This window comes from Chiloscyllium punctatum, chromosome 20 (assembly GCF_047496795.1).
Source record: "Chiloscyllium punctatum isolate Juve2018m chromosome 20, sChiPun1.3, whole genome shotgun sequence".
NCBI lineage: Eukaryota > Metazoa > Chordata > Chondrichthyes > Orectolobiformes > Hemiscylliidae > Chiloscyllium > Chiloscyllium punctatum.
The window spans coordinates 31,853,559-31,870,159 of NC_092758.1; the positions used below are offsets into that span (position 1 = coordinate 31,853,559).

General features: G+C 39.8%; 1 protein-coding gene across 15 annotated transcripts in view; it reads left to right on the top strand.

Annotated features, from left to right (window-relative positions):
• The window catches only part of LOC140492006 (rap guanine nucleotide exchange factor 6-like), a 391,645-nt gene that overhangs the window by 128,017 nt on the left and 247,027 nt on the right, over positions 1–16,601 (top strand). For 14 of the 15 annotated variants that reach the window (XM_072590612.1, XM_072590596.1, XM_072590598.1 and 11 more), the window contains one exon: positions 11,398–11,473. In XM_072590612.1, coding sequence (XP_072446713.1) covers positions 11,398–11,473 — 76 coding nt within the window. Of the gene's footprint in view, positions 1–11,397; positions 11,474–14,793; positions 14,980–16,601 lie in introns of those variants that run through there. The other variant, XM_072590610.1, reaches the window with a different exon arrangement.

Here is a 16,601-nt window from a genome sequence, read left to right on the forward strand (position 1 = left end):
GGATAAACCACCATCAGTCATATCTCTCTAATGAGATCACACCTCTATCATCGTCTGGGACTATGGTGAAATGAAATTTATTCATAAGTACTTGGTCTTCCCAGACAGTAGAATCCATTCTTGTATAGTTGATCAGTGGTTGACTAGACTAGTCCTTCTTAACAATCATACTGACCTTTTACCAGCTGTTGATTTTTATTACGTAGTACTTGTGACGTACTCACCTCTTCAAGATGTCAGGTAATATATTTATCCAATCACCCAACATCTGGGGTGGTTGTCGAGCAGATGTATTAGCCTTTGATCCTGCATATGTTGTCCCACCTTGAGCCAGCTTTTGCGCGATTCAAAGAAGTTCAATCTTCGACTAGAATGAACAACTCCCACATTTAATATCCAATGCCGCATCAAAGATAAATAGTACCAGTTTTTCTCTTGTTAGGCTTATTTAGGAATAATACTTCTTGCACATTTGCTGTTTTGAAAATTTGCCTCTTTTAATCCTTGACCAGCTAAAACTAAGGTTGTCCATTGTATATGTCTTCATTAATTGTTACCTTCCTTTCTTTTAAAAACCCTTTTTTTCCATCCCCTACACATCAGATTGTCAAGAGGCAAGTAGAATTTGGTGGTATAAATTCCCTACTGCAAAGCATTAAAATTATAAATGACCAGGATTAAAAACAGCAAAGAGTAAGAAAGGGGTTTAAAATATGCATAGAAGTAAGCAATGGGCTGATCCCAAGTCTTAATGTATATTTGGCAGCAGGCGTACTAACGTCAGTGTCTTTGAAACAGCCAATTGAACCAGCGTCGAGGCCCAATCATCTGAAACCAACTCCACTGAGCTGGCCACGTGCTCAGGATGCTTAAGTTCCAACTGCCAAAGAACATCATCTTTGCTTAGTTCAAGAAAGACACTCAGAGGAGGACAAAGGAAATGTTTCAAAGACTCTCTGAAATCTTCCCTCAAAAAATGCAACATAGATGTCAACACTTGGAGACCCTCATTCAGAAGAAATTGACGAGGATGACACTCTTGCATGAAGGGACACAAATCTTTGAGAACACCCATTGGCAGGATGAAGTATGGAAAAGGAGCTGAAGAAAAGAATGTAATGATCTCAAGACCAAGGCCCAATTCCACCCCTCAGAAACACCTGCAGAATTGTGATCAGAGATATGGCTGGGCAGTTGCATTCATCAGCCTTATAAAGACCCACAGAACCCGTGACTAGTGTCACAGAATTTGCTATGTAACCAAGCATACTCGTTAGCAATTCATATCTGATGATGATAACAGTACAGTACATCAAAACCTTCAAGGCACATCTAGAAATGTATTTAACATTTGAAAATACATTATGTATTATCCTTGCATATTATGTGTTGATGACATGAATAAGCAAATTTTAGTAAGAAAAATTGCTGTAGTGAATATGCTAAATTTCCTATGACCATTCTTCGGGAAGTAGAGATGATGTTTCCACTGGTAGGAGAGACTAGGATCTAAGGGGCACAACCTTTTCAGTGAAGGGACAACCCTTTCGAACAGAGATGAGGAATTTCTTCAGCCAGAGGGTGGTTAATCTGTGGAACTCATTGCCACAGAAGTTGTGGAGGCCCAAATCATTGAGTGTATTTAAAATGGAGATAGGTTCTTGGTTAGTAAAGGGATCAAAGTTTATGGGGAGAAGGAAGGTAGGAGATTGGGGTTGAGAAATGTACCATCCATGATAGAATGGCGGGACAGACTTGATGGACTGAATGGGCTAATTCTACTCCTATATCTTGTGTTCTCCTGGTCTTTTAGTATTGTTTTGTTTTTACCTGGGTAACTATTGCATCATATCAATGAAGACAGCTTTATAATTCTGTGTTTTCTGTTTATTGGCAGATATTGCAGTTGAATGAAAGTGAACAATGATCAGAGTTATAGACATGACAATACTGTGTTGTATATACTTTCTATTTCTTAAAAAAAATAACACATATGTTTACCTACAATTATACATGCATGTATGTGAATCTACAAATACAGGTTGTTCTGCTATAATGCGCATTTTGTTAACATGCATTTGCAATAACACGATTGATGACTTGGAACACTTTTTAAAGCATAAAATTTTAAAGCTTGTGTTTGTTATAACATGACTCCAGCTGGGTGGCATTGTGGTTCAGTGGTTCGCACTGCTGCCTCAGCGCCAGGGATCCGGGTTCGATTCCAGCCTTTGGTGACTGTCTGTGTAGAGTTTGTATGTTCTCCCCATGTCCACGCAGGATTCCTTCAGGTGCTCCGGTTACCTCCCACAATCCAAAGATATGCAGGTTAGGCAAATTGGCCTGCTAAATTGTCCATAGTGCTCCTTCCTGATGAAGGGCTTCTGCCCAAAATGTTGATTTTCCAGCTCCTCAGATGCTGTCTGACCTGCCATGCTTTTCCGGCAACACTCCAATCTTGACTCTAATCTCCAGCATCTGCAGTACCCACCTCTGTCTAAATTGTCCGCAGTGTTCAGGGATGTGTAGGTTAGGAGCATTAGTCAGGGGTTGAATGTAGGTGAATAAGTCTGGGTGGGTTACACTTCGGAGGGTCAATGTGGACTTGTTGGGCCGAAGGACCTGTTTCCACACTGTCGGGATTCTATTCTTTGAAATGGTACTGCTATTACACAAGTTTCTTATAACGCAGGATTGCACGAGGATGGAACAATCGCATTACAGCAGAACTGACTGTATGCCACGTGCATGTTTATGTTCACTTAAAGATGCAACATATATGTGTATACACATAAATATGCATATGTGTCTGTGCATATCCCTAAAAATATTGAGACACTTAATCTGGTTATTTAGCATTCTCAAATTTACAATTGGTCAGGCTAGCGGTTGCCATGCCTATTAATACATAGGGCACTGTACTTTGTAGACAGAAAAAGAAATTGTGTGCACACAAAGCACCTGTTTTAACTCAACAAAATTAAATCACAGTTGTTCGCTGGTAACCCTACCTGGTTCACAACTTTAACAATGACAGTTAACAGCCAGGTTATCAGCATTAATGGGAACGTTCTTTTATATAACACCTTTTACCAATCGGGGTAATTTAAAAACTAATCAGTACTCTTATGCAGTATAAATATTGTTTGTCCTCTTGAATTGGCTTTCTTACAAAATGTCCAGATGAATGCACGATGGAAAGCTTCAACAAAATATCTTATTTCCAACGATACTCAAAATCAAGTATAGTGTAATGTGGGCTCCTGTTATCCCATCTCATGCAACTAGCTTTGATCAGTTTGGGTGGTGAGTTCTGAATTGTACAATTCAGTTTTTGTACCTGTGTTGTTACTTACACAAACCTTTTTGTCTATTTTAAACATTTGCTGAAAAGATTTAGCATTAAGATGGTTTAGGTATTTTGAAGCATTATGCACAATGAAAATTCTCTGTTATGATTTACATAATTCTGAAATGATACAAATTACTTACTGAACCAGATGTTGCTGTCATTCGAGTGGAGATGTCATTAGAAAGCTACGGCATAGAAGATGATTACATGCTCCATCATAGCCCTGTCAGACATACTCTTACACTGCATTAATACATGAACAATTTTGTCAAGTCATTTATGACACTGAATTACACAGGATGTCTTGCATGGCAGATGGAATATAATACTGGGACTTAGAGCCATACAGTCATACAGCATGGAAACAGACTCTTGGGTCCAACCCAACCATGCCGAGCAGAAGCCCATACTAAACAAGTCACCTGCCTGCTCTTGGCCATATCCCTCCAAACCTTTATAATTCACGTCGTATCCAAATGATTTTTAAATGTTACAACTATACCCACATCCACCACTTCTAGAAGTTCATTCTACACACAAACCATCCTTTAAACGTTTGCCCCTCAAATTTAAAAAAAAATCTTTCTCCTCTCACCTTAAACATGTGCCCCGAGTCTTGAATACTAGGGAAAAGACAACTACTATTAACACTGTCGAGATATCATGTGAGATTATGTTCTTTGGCAGGAACAATACAAGAGCTCATTATTTAAATGAGGAAAGACTGCAGAAAGCTGGAGCACACAGGACTTTGGGGATCCTTGTGTGAATCAACGTTAGCAACAAAGTTCAACAAATGATGGGGAAGACAGATGGACTGTTGCCCTTCTATTTCAAGGGGAATGGAGTAAGAAAGTTGGAAGGTTTTGCTTACACTATACAAAGCACTAGTCAGACCACAGCTGGAATATTGTGAACCATTTTGGTTCCCTTATCTAAGAAAAGATATACTGACATCAGTGGCAGTACAGAGAAAATTCACAAGGTTAATTTGGATATAGAGAGATTTTCTAGTGAATGGAAGTTGAGTAGGTTGAACTTATACTTACTGGCTTAACAAAGTAAATACAGAGAGGTTGCTTCCCCTTCTAGCATAATATAGAATCAGAGGACAGAATCTCAGATTAAGGTGTTGCCCATTTAAGACCAAAATAAGGACTTTTTTTTCCTGAGGTCAGTGAATCTGTGCAATATTTTGCCACAGATAGCTGTAAAAGATGGGTTGTTATGTATATTCAAGTTTAGACACCTTTTTAATTGGCAGGGGGATCAAGGATTATGTGGAAAAGGGCAGGAAAGTGGAATTGAAGATTGTCACATCAGCCATGAATGGTGAAGCAGACTCTGTGGACTGAATGATTTACTTTTGTTCTGATGTCATATAGTCTTACAGGATGTCTGCATTCAATATTGCCCTGACCAGGCCCTGGACTTGTGTTCACACAGCGGCATCCTCCTCGTAGGCTGTGAGCATTCCTACTAGTTGCTACCACCTTCAGCATCGGTGTAGACCTAACGGAGCCACTCTTCTTGCTTCAGGAGTGCCCTTTGTGCATGCTGTCCCGTTCCCCTCCCCAACACCACCACCACAATCAATTGTCTGGGAGGGGGCCAAGCACAATTGAGTGCAGCAGCTGCACACTCTATTCCCTAACTGACCTACCCATTGCCACTAACATGCTGCCAAAAGCAAACAACACCATCAGGCAGCTGCCACAATGTAGCTCGGAAGCTAGAAACAGGTAATGCCTCTCAGAAGATGGACCAAAGTTTGAACAAAGGCTCCATTGGTGCATGCGCAGGGCAGTCGCATCTGAGGTTGCACTCTCAGAATGTCTCTGTATTCTGTAACGGATTCTGTATAGAGAATGTTGCATGTTGTACGTTTTAAATTTTTAGATTTATTTTCACTTATTTCAGTTACTGTTGGAATTCAGTCATTTTGTGCACAGGAATTTCATTTTGGAAGATACAAGTACAATTTGTTGATACTTTTTTCTGCTAAGGAAGATCCTATGCAACTTGAGTTTTACTCTGGTTCCCACAGGAACCAATGTTATCATTTGACAGTATTTCACCAAAAGGTGCAATTTTCAGGACTGCAACCGTGACTTTGAGGGCTTCCTGTATTTCTCTTGCAGTGTTATTGTTTTGGAATGGAACAAATATAGTAAGATACCATAGTTACAAACTTTTATGATTTTGTTCTAGATTATTTGGAATTGAAGTTACAATTCTTCTAGAAAAGAAGTTCACCGTAATCATTTAAGCTTCACTTCTAGAAAAGGAAAGAAAGGAATATGCAGTTTTGTTGGAGTAATTCTGTTGGGAGTGTTCATTCATCCCCAATAATATACTAAATTTTCACTAAAGATTTATGCCTTGGACGACTAATTTCAAACAATAAAACTGAAAATTCACCATTACAGTAAATATATCCACTGTCATGTTGCATGCTGTTGGCTTTATGGAATTTTCATACCAGAATTTGTACCTTTTTAGAATATGTTTAGGAAATTGTGGGAGTTTTTAAGGTGCTTTGTAATGTTCTGCTTAATGGTACAAGTGTCAGAGGTAAGTCTTTGATTCTCCAGTTGGAGCCATAAAGGAATAATTTGACCAGCCAGGGTCCCTATTTTTCAGTATGTCAAGAAAATTAATGTCGGGGAAGAGCCCACAGCTCATTTCTTTTTCCCCTGTCACTATTGAATAGACTCTGTGTTGCTATAGTGATAGTGCATAGATAAGCTGCAACAGTGGTGGAAGGCAGCAGTAGAGTATGACAGATGAAATACTATAAAACCTACTAAACAGATTATCAATTTGAGCCTGATATCCTTTTTCTAAGCAACCTTATTTTCGCTAATCTATCCTTTTTTTTTCCCCTTATGCCTTGTCATGTTTAAATAGCTTATCTGCATTGTCGTCAATTTTGTATCAAGTGTGAGCTTCTACTCTTTGCTGCCAATCTGTGAAATGATAGCAAGGAAACCAAGTTAAACTGGAAGTTATAATACCTTAAATAGGGTGCATTTAAAATACTGTTTTGACTAATAATGCTTGTGTACAAGGTTTGATTGAATTGAGATAAATGATAGCAAGACTCCACTGTGGACTAGTAATGCAGTGAAGGATTGTCAAGTTTTAAGCAGTTAGAAAATATCATTTAACAATGCCTGTTTGTAAAACCAGTGTTTGTTCCTTGCTAATTATAATACTAGGATGCTTAAGCTCGATTGAACACCAACACCACTGGAAGATTGTACATGTCAGCATCCTAGCTTAAAATTGTGATAGGGTTAGGGATGGACAAAGCTGCAAGTCAGTTCAGATTCTGTGAAAGAAGAGGTTGTTTACCATGAAATGTGATCATTTTGTTTTTCTGCCTTCTACTGTTCTGTTGATTTTTTAAAAAAAAAAATTCATCAACTTTTTATCTTGGCAAAGTGGCTTCAGGAGAAACCCAGCCTGATGATAAATTGAATTAACATTGGGTTGTGTGATTACTGAAGTCAACGTTGGCTCGGTTGGTAGTACATTACAAGGCTCAGGGGTCAACTTCAGACTGGGGAATGAGTTAAAACAAAAATTAAGCTGTAATGGACCGTCAGAGGTGCTGAATTCCAAATGAACTGTTTAAACTGGTTTCCATCTGCCCATGTGAGTGGATGGAAAAAGTCCCATGGCACAATTTTAGTAAACAGCAGGGGTATTTCCCACATTCCAGGCTAATACCTATCCCCAATTTAACATCCAACAAGTCTGGAAATTAGCTATCACCTTTCCTACACTGCAACACTGACTATAACTCACAAAACATACTTCATTGGCTGTAAAATGCTTCTCACAGTCATGAGGTGTTCGATGAATACTTGTCATTTTGTTTAAAGTATCTTGGATGTCAGTGTCTATACTACATCAACATTTTCTTCCTGCTAACAAACAGAAGGAGCATGCTGTATTTGAATTAGTTTCTTGCATAAAATCATGGCAAGTATAATTTGTTAATCTTCTCTGATGTCTTAAATCCAAACTATGGTAATAAAATTTGGAAGTGATGTCCTTGTATTTCTGTATTTGAGAAACACCACCCTTCCTATATAGCAATGTTTGGGAGCTAAACATTTTCCTTCTAATGTATGAATTTTTGTGAAATAGAATAATACATATTATAGCAGAACTGATTGTTTTGTAAATTAAGAACAGATGATTCTGGAACTGAGGGCAATGTAATGAGGTCGGGTGTAGCTTAAAATATACACAAGTTTACAGGAAAGAAAACACTCATATAAACATATGAATATTCCATAAATGTACAGCACACAGAAGTACGCTATTTGAATCAACTTGTCTTGCTGATATTTATGATACATCCGAATCACTTCCCAACTTGTTCCATCCAACCTGTCAATATATCCTCCTTTTCTAATTTCTCTTAAAACTAATCTACCTTTACTTTAAGTGCAGCTATTCTATTCACTTTAACTCCATGTAGGAGCAAGTTCCACATTCTCAGCAGTTTTTGGGGCAAGACATTTCTCATGAATTCTTTATTAGACATATTCATGGCTATCTGATATTTAAGGTCTCTTACTTTGAACTCTGTCACAGATATTTAACACACAATTTAAAGGTTTGATGGTGATAAAAGGTAATTGGTATGGGAAAAGAATTTGAATATAATATTGAAGTAGAATCCTTGTGGGAAGCTAAGAACACAATTTATAGAAGCTGTTGTTTTCTGCCTTAACAAAAAAGTATCTCTTTAAACCTTCCGTTTGAGCTCTTCTCATCTGAACTTTTCTGTTGCACACAAATATGCAAAATAGACTGCGGATCAAGCCATTTATTAAATACATGTTGTAGTAGTAGTAGTAGTAGTAGTAGTAGTAGTAGTAGTAGTAGTATGATGAAATATATTCCGGTGTTTTGTGCATATACAACACAATTAGATTTGACAATGAAAACCTGAATGTTTTTTGACTGACCTCGTGCTGTAGGCTAGAAATATACATTTAGAAATTGAAATGATAAAGATGTGGAATCTCAGTTGTTATTTTCCCTAGAGATTTACCATGTGTTGTTTGTGTACCAGTACTCCCTGTTGGATTGTAAGTGTCCCAGTGCTCATGATTAACGTTGTCTAAGTGTTGGTAATTTCTTGAGTTTCCACATGCTGGTGCTCTCTTCCAGTTTGTAATGCTTGTGACATTCTGCCTTTCTGATTCCACCTGCTTAGCAAAGCTATTTTCAGTGACCTTTTGTGTGCTAATAGTTTTCATTGGTATCGAGGTTTATCTTCTATTGCACTTTTTTTTTGTGTAATATCACTGTCATCTGACTTTGTGCTTTTCTCTCCCAGTATTTGCTGCTTGAATATCAGTAATCCGATGTCCACCCATTCAAAGCGTGAAGTCGCTAAAGCATCTGTCGTGTGACTGCAGTTATGATGCTTTATTGTCCATTTTCTTAGCTTGTCTTCCTGATGCCTTCAAGATAGCTTTGAAAGTTAGCGCATTTTGAGAAGATTTGTAGCTCAGGCTGAAGTTCTGGATGAAGGTTTGCTCACTGAGCTGGAAGGTTCATTTTCAGATGTTTTGTCAACATACTAGGTAACATCTTCAGTGAGGCTCCGAACGAAGCACTGCTGGTGTTTCCTGCTTTCTCTTGATATTTTTGGTGAACTCTATCAACAAACGCACTGACTTGGATCCCATCTTCCACCCCCTGAGAAAAAGAACAGGAAATGACATCACCGTGGGAAACGACATCACCAACCCAAGGAAACCCAAACATATAAATAGAAAGCAGGAAACACCAGCAGTATTTCCTTCAGAGGCTTACTGAAGAGGTTATCTAGTATTGTGACGAAACATTTGAAAATGAACCTTTTCAGCTCAGCGAGCGAACCTACATCCAGCTTTAAACTTAATTATTAAAGAGGTGTAGTAGTAGAAAAGGACATGTTTGTTTGAAAGTCTGTGAATGTAGTAGGTTAAAATTTCTTGTGGGAGACAGTGGCCTAGCGGTAATGTCAAGGGACTGATAATGCAGAAACCCAGGCTCTTATTTCAGTGGCATAGAACATTACAGTGCAGTACAGGCACTTTGCCCTTCAATGTTGTGCCGAACTGTGAAACCAATCTGAAGCCCATCTAATGTACACTATTTCGTTTTCATCCATATGTTTATCCAATGACCATTTAAATGCCCTTAATGAGTGCTATAATGGGCTTTTAAAGTCAATTAATAAAATCTTTGGATTTTATTTAAAAAGCTAGTGTAATGACAACCACAAATCCACTATCAATTGTTGTTTAAAAACCCATATGGCTCACTAATGTCCTTTAGGGAAGAAAGTTTGCCATCCTTAGCTGATCTGGCTTACATGTGACTACAGAGCCACAACAGTATAGTTGACTCTTCGCCACCCTCTGAAATGGGGTTCAAGCACGGTTAGGGATGGGGGGTGTAATCTAAATATTATACTATATAACAATAAATACAATTATCATTTGGATTTTAAAATACAGTCAGATGTGGTGCAATTCTGTGAGGGTGATGTTTTTAAACATGTCAGAATGTTTTGTAATGGTGACCTGGTTCATCAACTCTAAGTGAACTTGAGTGCAGTCAAGTGACTAGCAGGACTCTGTAGAATTAAAACATAGGATGTTTATTCTGGTATGCTTACAGTTTACTTTATTAGTTTACTTTTTGAGCTCAGTTCAGAAAAATCTGGAGTTCAATTCAAAAGGGAGAATGGTTTGTGCTAGGAGGAGAATGAAGCTGTGTGTTTACGGATCTAGTTACCCTTGCCAAAATGTATTGATTGTGGAGCTTCAAATCAGGAGAGTTTAGATAGAAATATTTAAGCTGCTTGGACTGAAAAAAAAAAAGGCCCTTAATATTGTAAAAGGTTCATTCTAGTGGACTGAGACGGGAACCATAAACCTGTCGGAACATTTCAAGAAGAAGAAACTGAGATGAATTGTTCAAGTAAAAATGTAAAGTACTGAGATGGGAATGACGTTTTCTCTGAAGTTGAGTATCTCCAAAAGGAGAGACAGTATTTGGAAACTGAAGCTTTAATCACAGCTAAAGGTAGCACTAAACAAATCTGATCTCCGTATGAATCCTGATTTGATAAATGATATTTTGTTTTGAGTTTTGTATTAAATTCTTTCTAATTGTAGCATGTGCACATTTTACTTACTGTTTTTTTTAATCTTGTGTAACATACTTCTGTTTTTAAAGAAATTCTGCAACTTCATGGTGACTAACGACCGTGATTGCCAACAACAAAAATGAAGTAGCCCAATGAGTCAAATGCCTTTTGAAAATCCACATATATTACATTCACTGCTTCCCCTTTTATCTATCTGGCTTCTTACCTTCTCCTCCATGAAGCCATGTTGACTCTGCTTGATCATACCATGTATTTCTAAACACTCTGCTATGACATCCTTCATAATGGAGTAACCTTTTCCCAATAACCTTCTCCCTTTTGCATCCTTTCTCTTTTTAAATAAAACTGTTGCATTGGCAGTTTGCCAATCCTTGGGAATTTTCCAGAATCTAGATGAAATCAGATGGCCAAAGGTAGCCCTAAATAAGGTGAATATAGAATGTTTTCAGGACAGTTGACTCCAGAACACACTGTTGTAACAGATCAGGGAGCAGGGCATTTTACATCAAGACCTAATTAATTAATTAATAACCTCATACAAAGTCATTCCTAGGTACCAGGAACCATCATAAATAAGGGGAATCGTGAAGCTATGAAAGCACCATGTCAGTATACTATCTCCATTCCCATGAGTTTCAATTTTGTGTGCTAATATCATACCTGGGACCTTATCAAAAGCCTTCTGAAAGTCCAAATAAACCACATTCACTAGCTCCTTTGCAAGACATCCCTGTTACTACTTGTTGACTCTGACTATGACTGTGAATCTGTTCAAGCCAAATGTAGCTGTGCATAACTTGTATCATGGTTTAATTAATTTAATATAAGAATTTTCCTTTTCTTTATCCTGTTCCAGTTTTGGCAAGCAGACTGCAGGAAGCTTAAGACGAGGCTGTGAATGTATCGTTTTAGAGACTTCAGAAATGATTGTGGTAAGAAGTATCTTTAGTTTACAAATGTTTAACCAGTAAGTTCAGACATTGTGTGATGCATTGGCCTTTTCTTCATGGGATCACGGATGGAAACAACTTGTTCAGTTCATAAAGTGATAAAATATAAATGATTTTTATGTAGCCAACAACTTTTGCTTGTTTTACAATTAAAACGTGTATAATAGAGTATCGTTTTTGAAGAGGAAATTCTATAGAGACAAAAAAAAATCAATCATCCAAACTGAAACTTTTCATGTATTAATGTAGTTATCCACACCTAAGACTTTGTTTTTATGTAGTTATGGTAGAAACCTATGGTTAAAATTAACCCTTTCCTATTGAATAATTTCAAAGTGATTGCTTCCCTTTGAAAATATAAAATTGATTAGTTATATTTGTAAAGTTGATCATTATACTTTAATGCCTTCTTAAAATTTAATCTGTTGCAATTAAGTTTTTAACATGTAGGAGCAAATTACTGCAGACATTTTTTGTTTTCAGTTTTTAACATGCATGTCTTGAGAATGATTGCACTGAGTTCTGGTTTTTGTAAATTTCAAAAACATTAACTTCTGGCTGAGTATTGAGACAAAAGTGACAGGAAGGAATATCCCTTTCTTTAAACTGGATCAGATTTTTTTCTGACTGAGAACAAGGTTTTAGATTCACTGAGCCTGCATATTTTGAAAGTGGAAGTACAGGAGGATTGCTACCCCTCCAATCAGGTAGCAATATTTACCATATTGTTCCTGTGATAGGGAAGAAAAAATACTTTACCTTCACCTCCTGACGACTGTGTCCCTGCAGAAATTGTTTTTGTATGTATAGCGAGGAAGAAAAAATGGATGTTGTGCTGTAACATCTTTGTCCATTTGCCCACAAGTGTACACATTAATCCTTTAATGTGATGAAAATCATAAAGATGTGAGAATGATAGACAAAATGTCTTTGGAAGAGAAAAATGACTGAAGAGGCAAGCATGCTTGGGCCGTGAATTTTGGCTTTGATATTTTCTTTAGTGCTATTGTTAACATTGAACTGTACTGTTATTTTTTTTGTCCTTAGTAGAACTAGTGTTGCTCACTGCTGTAGTGACCCTTTATCAGACCAGCTCAAGTGAGATCTTCTATATTTCTTTGTTTCAGCACAGCTACATTTGCAAACTTCACATCTCTTCCTTTGATTCTTTAATAATTATATGTGCTCACATTCTGTCTTTCACTTTTTTATAATAAGTTATAATGAGCATCAAATGTTTTATGTCTCACTTAAATACTATGTGCACCCATTTTGCAAGGGATTTGTATGTATCTGCCCTGCCAGGTTTTGACTTTAGCACAATGAAAACTTTATTCAAGTCAACCACCCATCCCTACCTCTGCATCAGGACTCCTAAAGATAAAAACATGTTGATGCTAGGTTTTGAGTAAAGCTCCAGCTATTTTGTTCAAAGATGTCGTCATGTTTTTTTTAATATAGTTTGATGTTTGAAAGATAAGTATCTTTCTTCCCGCTTAAAATTTGCGGTAGTAACTTGAACAAAGAAAAGTTGTGCTTAACATAATATATCCAACAACCTCAATAGGGTGGCAATTACAATAGCACTTGCTTATTTTTTGCCTTTAATACATTAAAACATAACAAGATACATCACAGGATTGTAACAATGAGTCTTGTAAAGAGTTGTTGTGACCCATGAGCAAAATGTTGGTTGAAGAGGCAGATTTTATGCATTATCTCTTAGACTATGGTGATGGAAGCAGGATCATAGGTAAGTGAGTCTCTTCACTAAGGCAGAAGAGAACTTCCACTCAACAAAGCAGAAGCTCTGTACCCCTGGCAGTGTCAGTGACAGTAATAGATCTATCAGTTTCTAAGTCCTGTGTCCTTGGAGTTAATGACCTAATACGTAATAAGAGATTTCATAAGTTTGGAGAAATAATGGCATGGAGCTGGAGTTGGGAGACATCTGTCAGAGTTTTGTTGGAGTGCAGTAGTGTGATAAGAATTGTGGAGGTCTTGATGGAGAGGCTGAGGTTAAGAGAAGAAAAAGGAACAGACAGATTTGCAGGTTAGGCTGTGTATGATATAGAAAAGTGACAGGTATGATTATGGAGAAGGGATCCCTGAGGGATGTGCTTTCCCTGTCTTTCCTGCCTAGCAGCAGAGCAGGTCCACTTGATAGGCCCCTCTCATACCTTGAATTCCTCCCAGCACTCTCAAAATTTAGACCAGATGGGGATCATCCCTCGGATAGCAGTTCACTGGGACAAAGATAGGATGTCCATCCTACACTTCACTCACCTCATGTAAAATTGAGGGCACGTCAGGAATGAGTGGGAGTGGGTGGGAAAGCCATCCAGGGAATTTAATAGTTTCTTATCCCACCTTCTCCAGAAGCAAACCTGTGAGTAAAAAGCGTAAAAATCTTAACATAAGAGTGGTTATAGGACAGAAGAAAGTCCTTTAGCCTTTTACACCAGTGAGCTCTCAGCTAGTCCCAGTTCCTGCCTTTTTCCTGCAAACTTGCAATTTTTTTCTCTTCTGATAATTGTCTGATTTCCTTCTGAAAACTGTATCTGCCACCACTAGGCACCTAATCACTGCATAACATTTCTCCTCAAGTTGCAGTTGTTTCCTTTGCCAGTTGTGTGAAATTAGTGGCTCTCGTTCTTGATATTCTCCAGTTATGTTACAAGAAATAAGAACATGAGAAAGTTATTCGACCCTTTGAGCCTGTTCAATTGGATGATGGCTGATTTGACATTGCTCAATCCACTTCCCAGTCCTTGCCCTGTAACCCTTGATTCCCCTGGTAATTGCACATCTAACTACCACAGCCTTAAATACAGCCAATGACTCTTCTCCCACAACTCGCTGTCGCAAGGCGCTCCAAAGATACTCTTCTCTTGGAGAGAAGAAATTCGTCATCCTCTCCATCTTAACTTCTACAATTATGCGATCTGGTCCGAGACACTCATGTGAGGAGAAACATCTTCTCACCATTTACCCTGTCAAACCTTTTAAGAATCCTATTTTGAATTAAATCACCTTTCATTCTTGTGGAGTCCCAACCTGTTTAGCCTTTGTTTATAAGAAATCTCTCCATACTGGGGTTATTCTAATAAGCCTTCTCTGAATTGCCTCAAATGAAATGATGTTTTTCCCTTTAATGAGGGAACCAAACTGCTCACAGTACTCCATAATTTAAATCCGTTTCTCCTGATTTAATTTTGCTAGGCTTCCAATGATTTCAACGCCCCTTTTGCATCTCATTTCAATCTTCTCAATTTGTCTACAAGAAAATCTTCTGATTTCAGTATGTGGATGGGCCTACCCAAGAAGGTGAAAGTGAGGACTGCAGATGCTGGAGATCAGAGCTGAAAATGTGTTGCTGGAAAAGCGCAGCAGGTCAGGCAGCATCCAAGGAGCAGGAGAATCGACATTTCAAGCATGAACCCTTCTTCAGGAATGAAGAAAGTGTATCCAGCAGGCTAAGATAAAAGGTAGGGAGGACGGACTTGGGGGAGGGGCATTGGAAATGTGATAGGTGGAAGGAGGTTAAGGTGAGGGTGATAGGCCGGAGTGGGGGTGGGAGCGGAGAGGTCAGGAAGAAGATTGCAGGTTAGGAAGGTGGTGCAGAGTTCGAGGATTGGGACTGAGACAAGGTGGTGGGAGGGGAAATGAGGAAACTGGAGAAATCTGAGTTCATCCCTTGTGGTTGGAGGGTTCCTAGGCGGAAGATGAGGTGCTCTTCCTCCAACCGTCGTGTTGCAATGGTCTGGCGATGGAGGAGTCCAAGGACCTGCATGTCCTTGGTGGAGTGGAAGGGGGAGTTGAAGTGTTGAGCCACGGGGTGGTTGGGGTTGGTTGGTCCGGGTGTCCCAGAGGTGTTCTCTGAAACGTTCCGCAAGTAGGCGGCCTGTCTCCCCAATATAGAGGAGACCACATCAGTGCAGGAAATGATGTGTGTGGAGGTGCAGGTGAATTTGTAGCGGATATGGCAGGATCCCTTGGGGCCTTGGAGGGAAGTATGGGGGGGAGGTGTGGGTGCAAGTTTTGCATTTCTTGCGGTTGCAGGGGAAGGTGCTGGGAGTGGAGGTTGGGTTGGTGGCATGTGTGGACCTGATGTGGGAGTCACGGAGGGAGTAGTCTTTTCGAAACCCTGATAGGGGAGGGGAGGGGAGGGAAATATATCCCTGGTGGTGGGGTCCGTTTGGAGGTGGCGGAAGTGATGACGGATGATACAATGTATATGGAGGTTGGTGAGGTGGTAGGTGAGGACCAGTGGGGTTCTGTCCTGGTGGTGATTGGAGGGGCGGGGCTCAAGGGCGGAGGAGTGGGAAGTGGAGGAGATGCGGTCCGGAGTCCGTGCGGGGTCAGTCGGTTCTGTAGGCTTGATCTCCGCCCCTCCAATCGCCTTCGTCATTTCCGCCACCTCCAAACGGACCCCACCACCAGGAATATATTTCCCTCCCCTCCCCTATCAGCGTTCTGAAAAGACCACTCCCTCAGTGACTCCCTCGTCAGGTCCACACCCCCCACCAACCCAACCTCCACTCCCGGCACCTTCCCCTGCAACCGCAAGAAATGCAAAACTTGCGCCCACACTCTTTCCCCACCCCCCTCCCCCTTTACTTCCCTTCAAGACCCCAAGGGATCCTTCCATATCCACCACAAATTCACGTGCACCTCCACACACATCATTTACTGCATCAGCTGCATCCGATGTGGCCTCCTCTATATTGGGGAGACAGGCCGTCTACTTGTGGAGCGTTTCAGAGAATACTTCTGGGACATCCGGACCAACCAACCCAACCACCCTGTGGCTCAACACTTCAACTCCCCCTCCCACTCCACCAAGGACATGCAGGTCCTTGGACTCCTCCATCGCCAGACCATTGCAGCATGACGGCTGGAGGAAGAGCGCCTCATCTTCTGCTTAGGAACCCTCGAACCACAAGAGATGAACTCAGATTTCTCCAGTTTCCTCATTTTCCCCCCCCCCACCTTGTCTCAGTCCCAACCCTCGAACTCAGCACCGCCTTCCTAACCTGCAATCTTCTTCCTGACCTCTCCGCCCCACCCCCTCTCCGGCCTATCACCCTCACCTTAACCTCCTCCCACC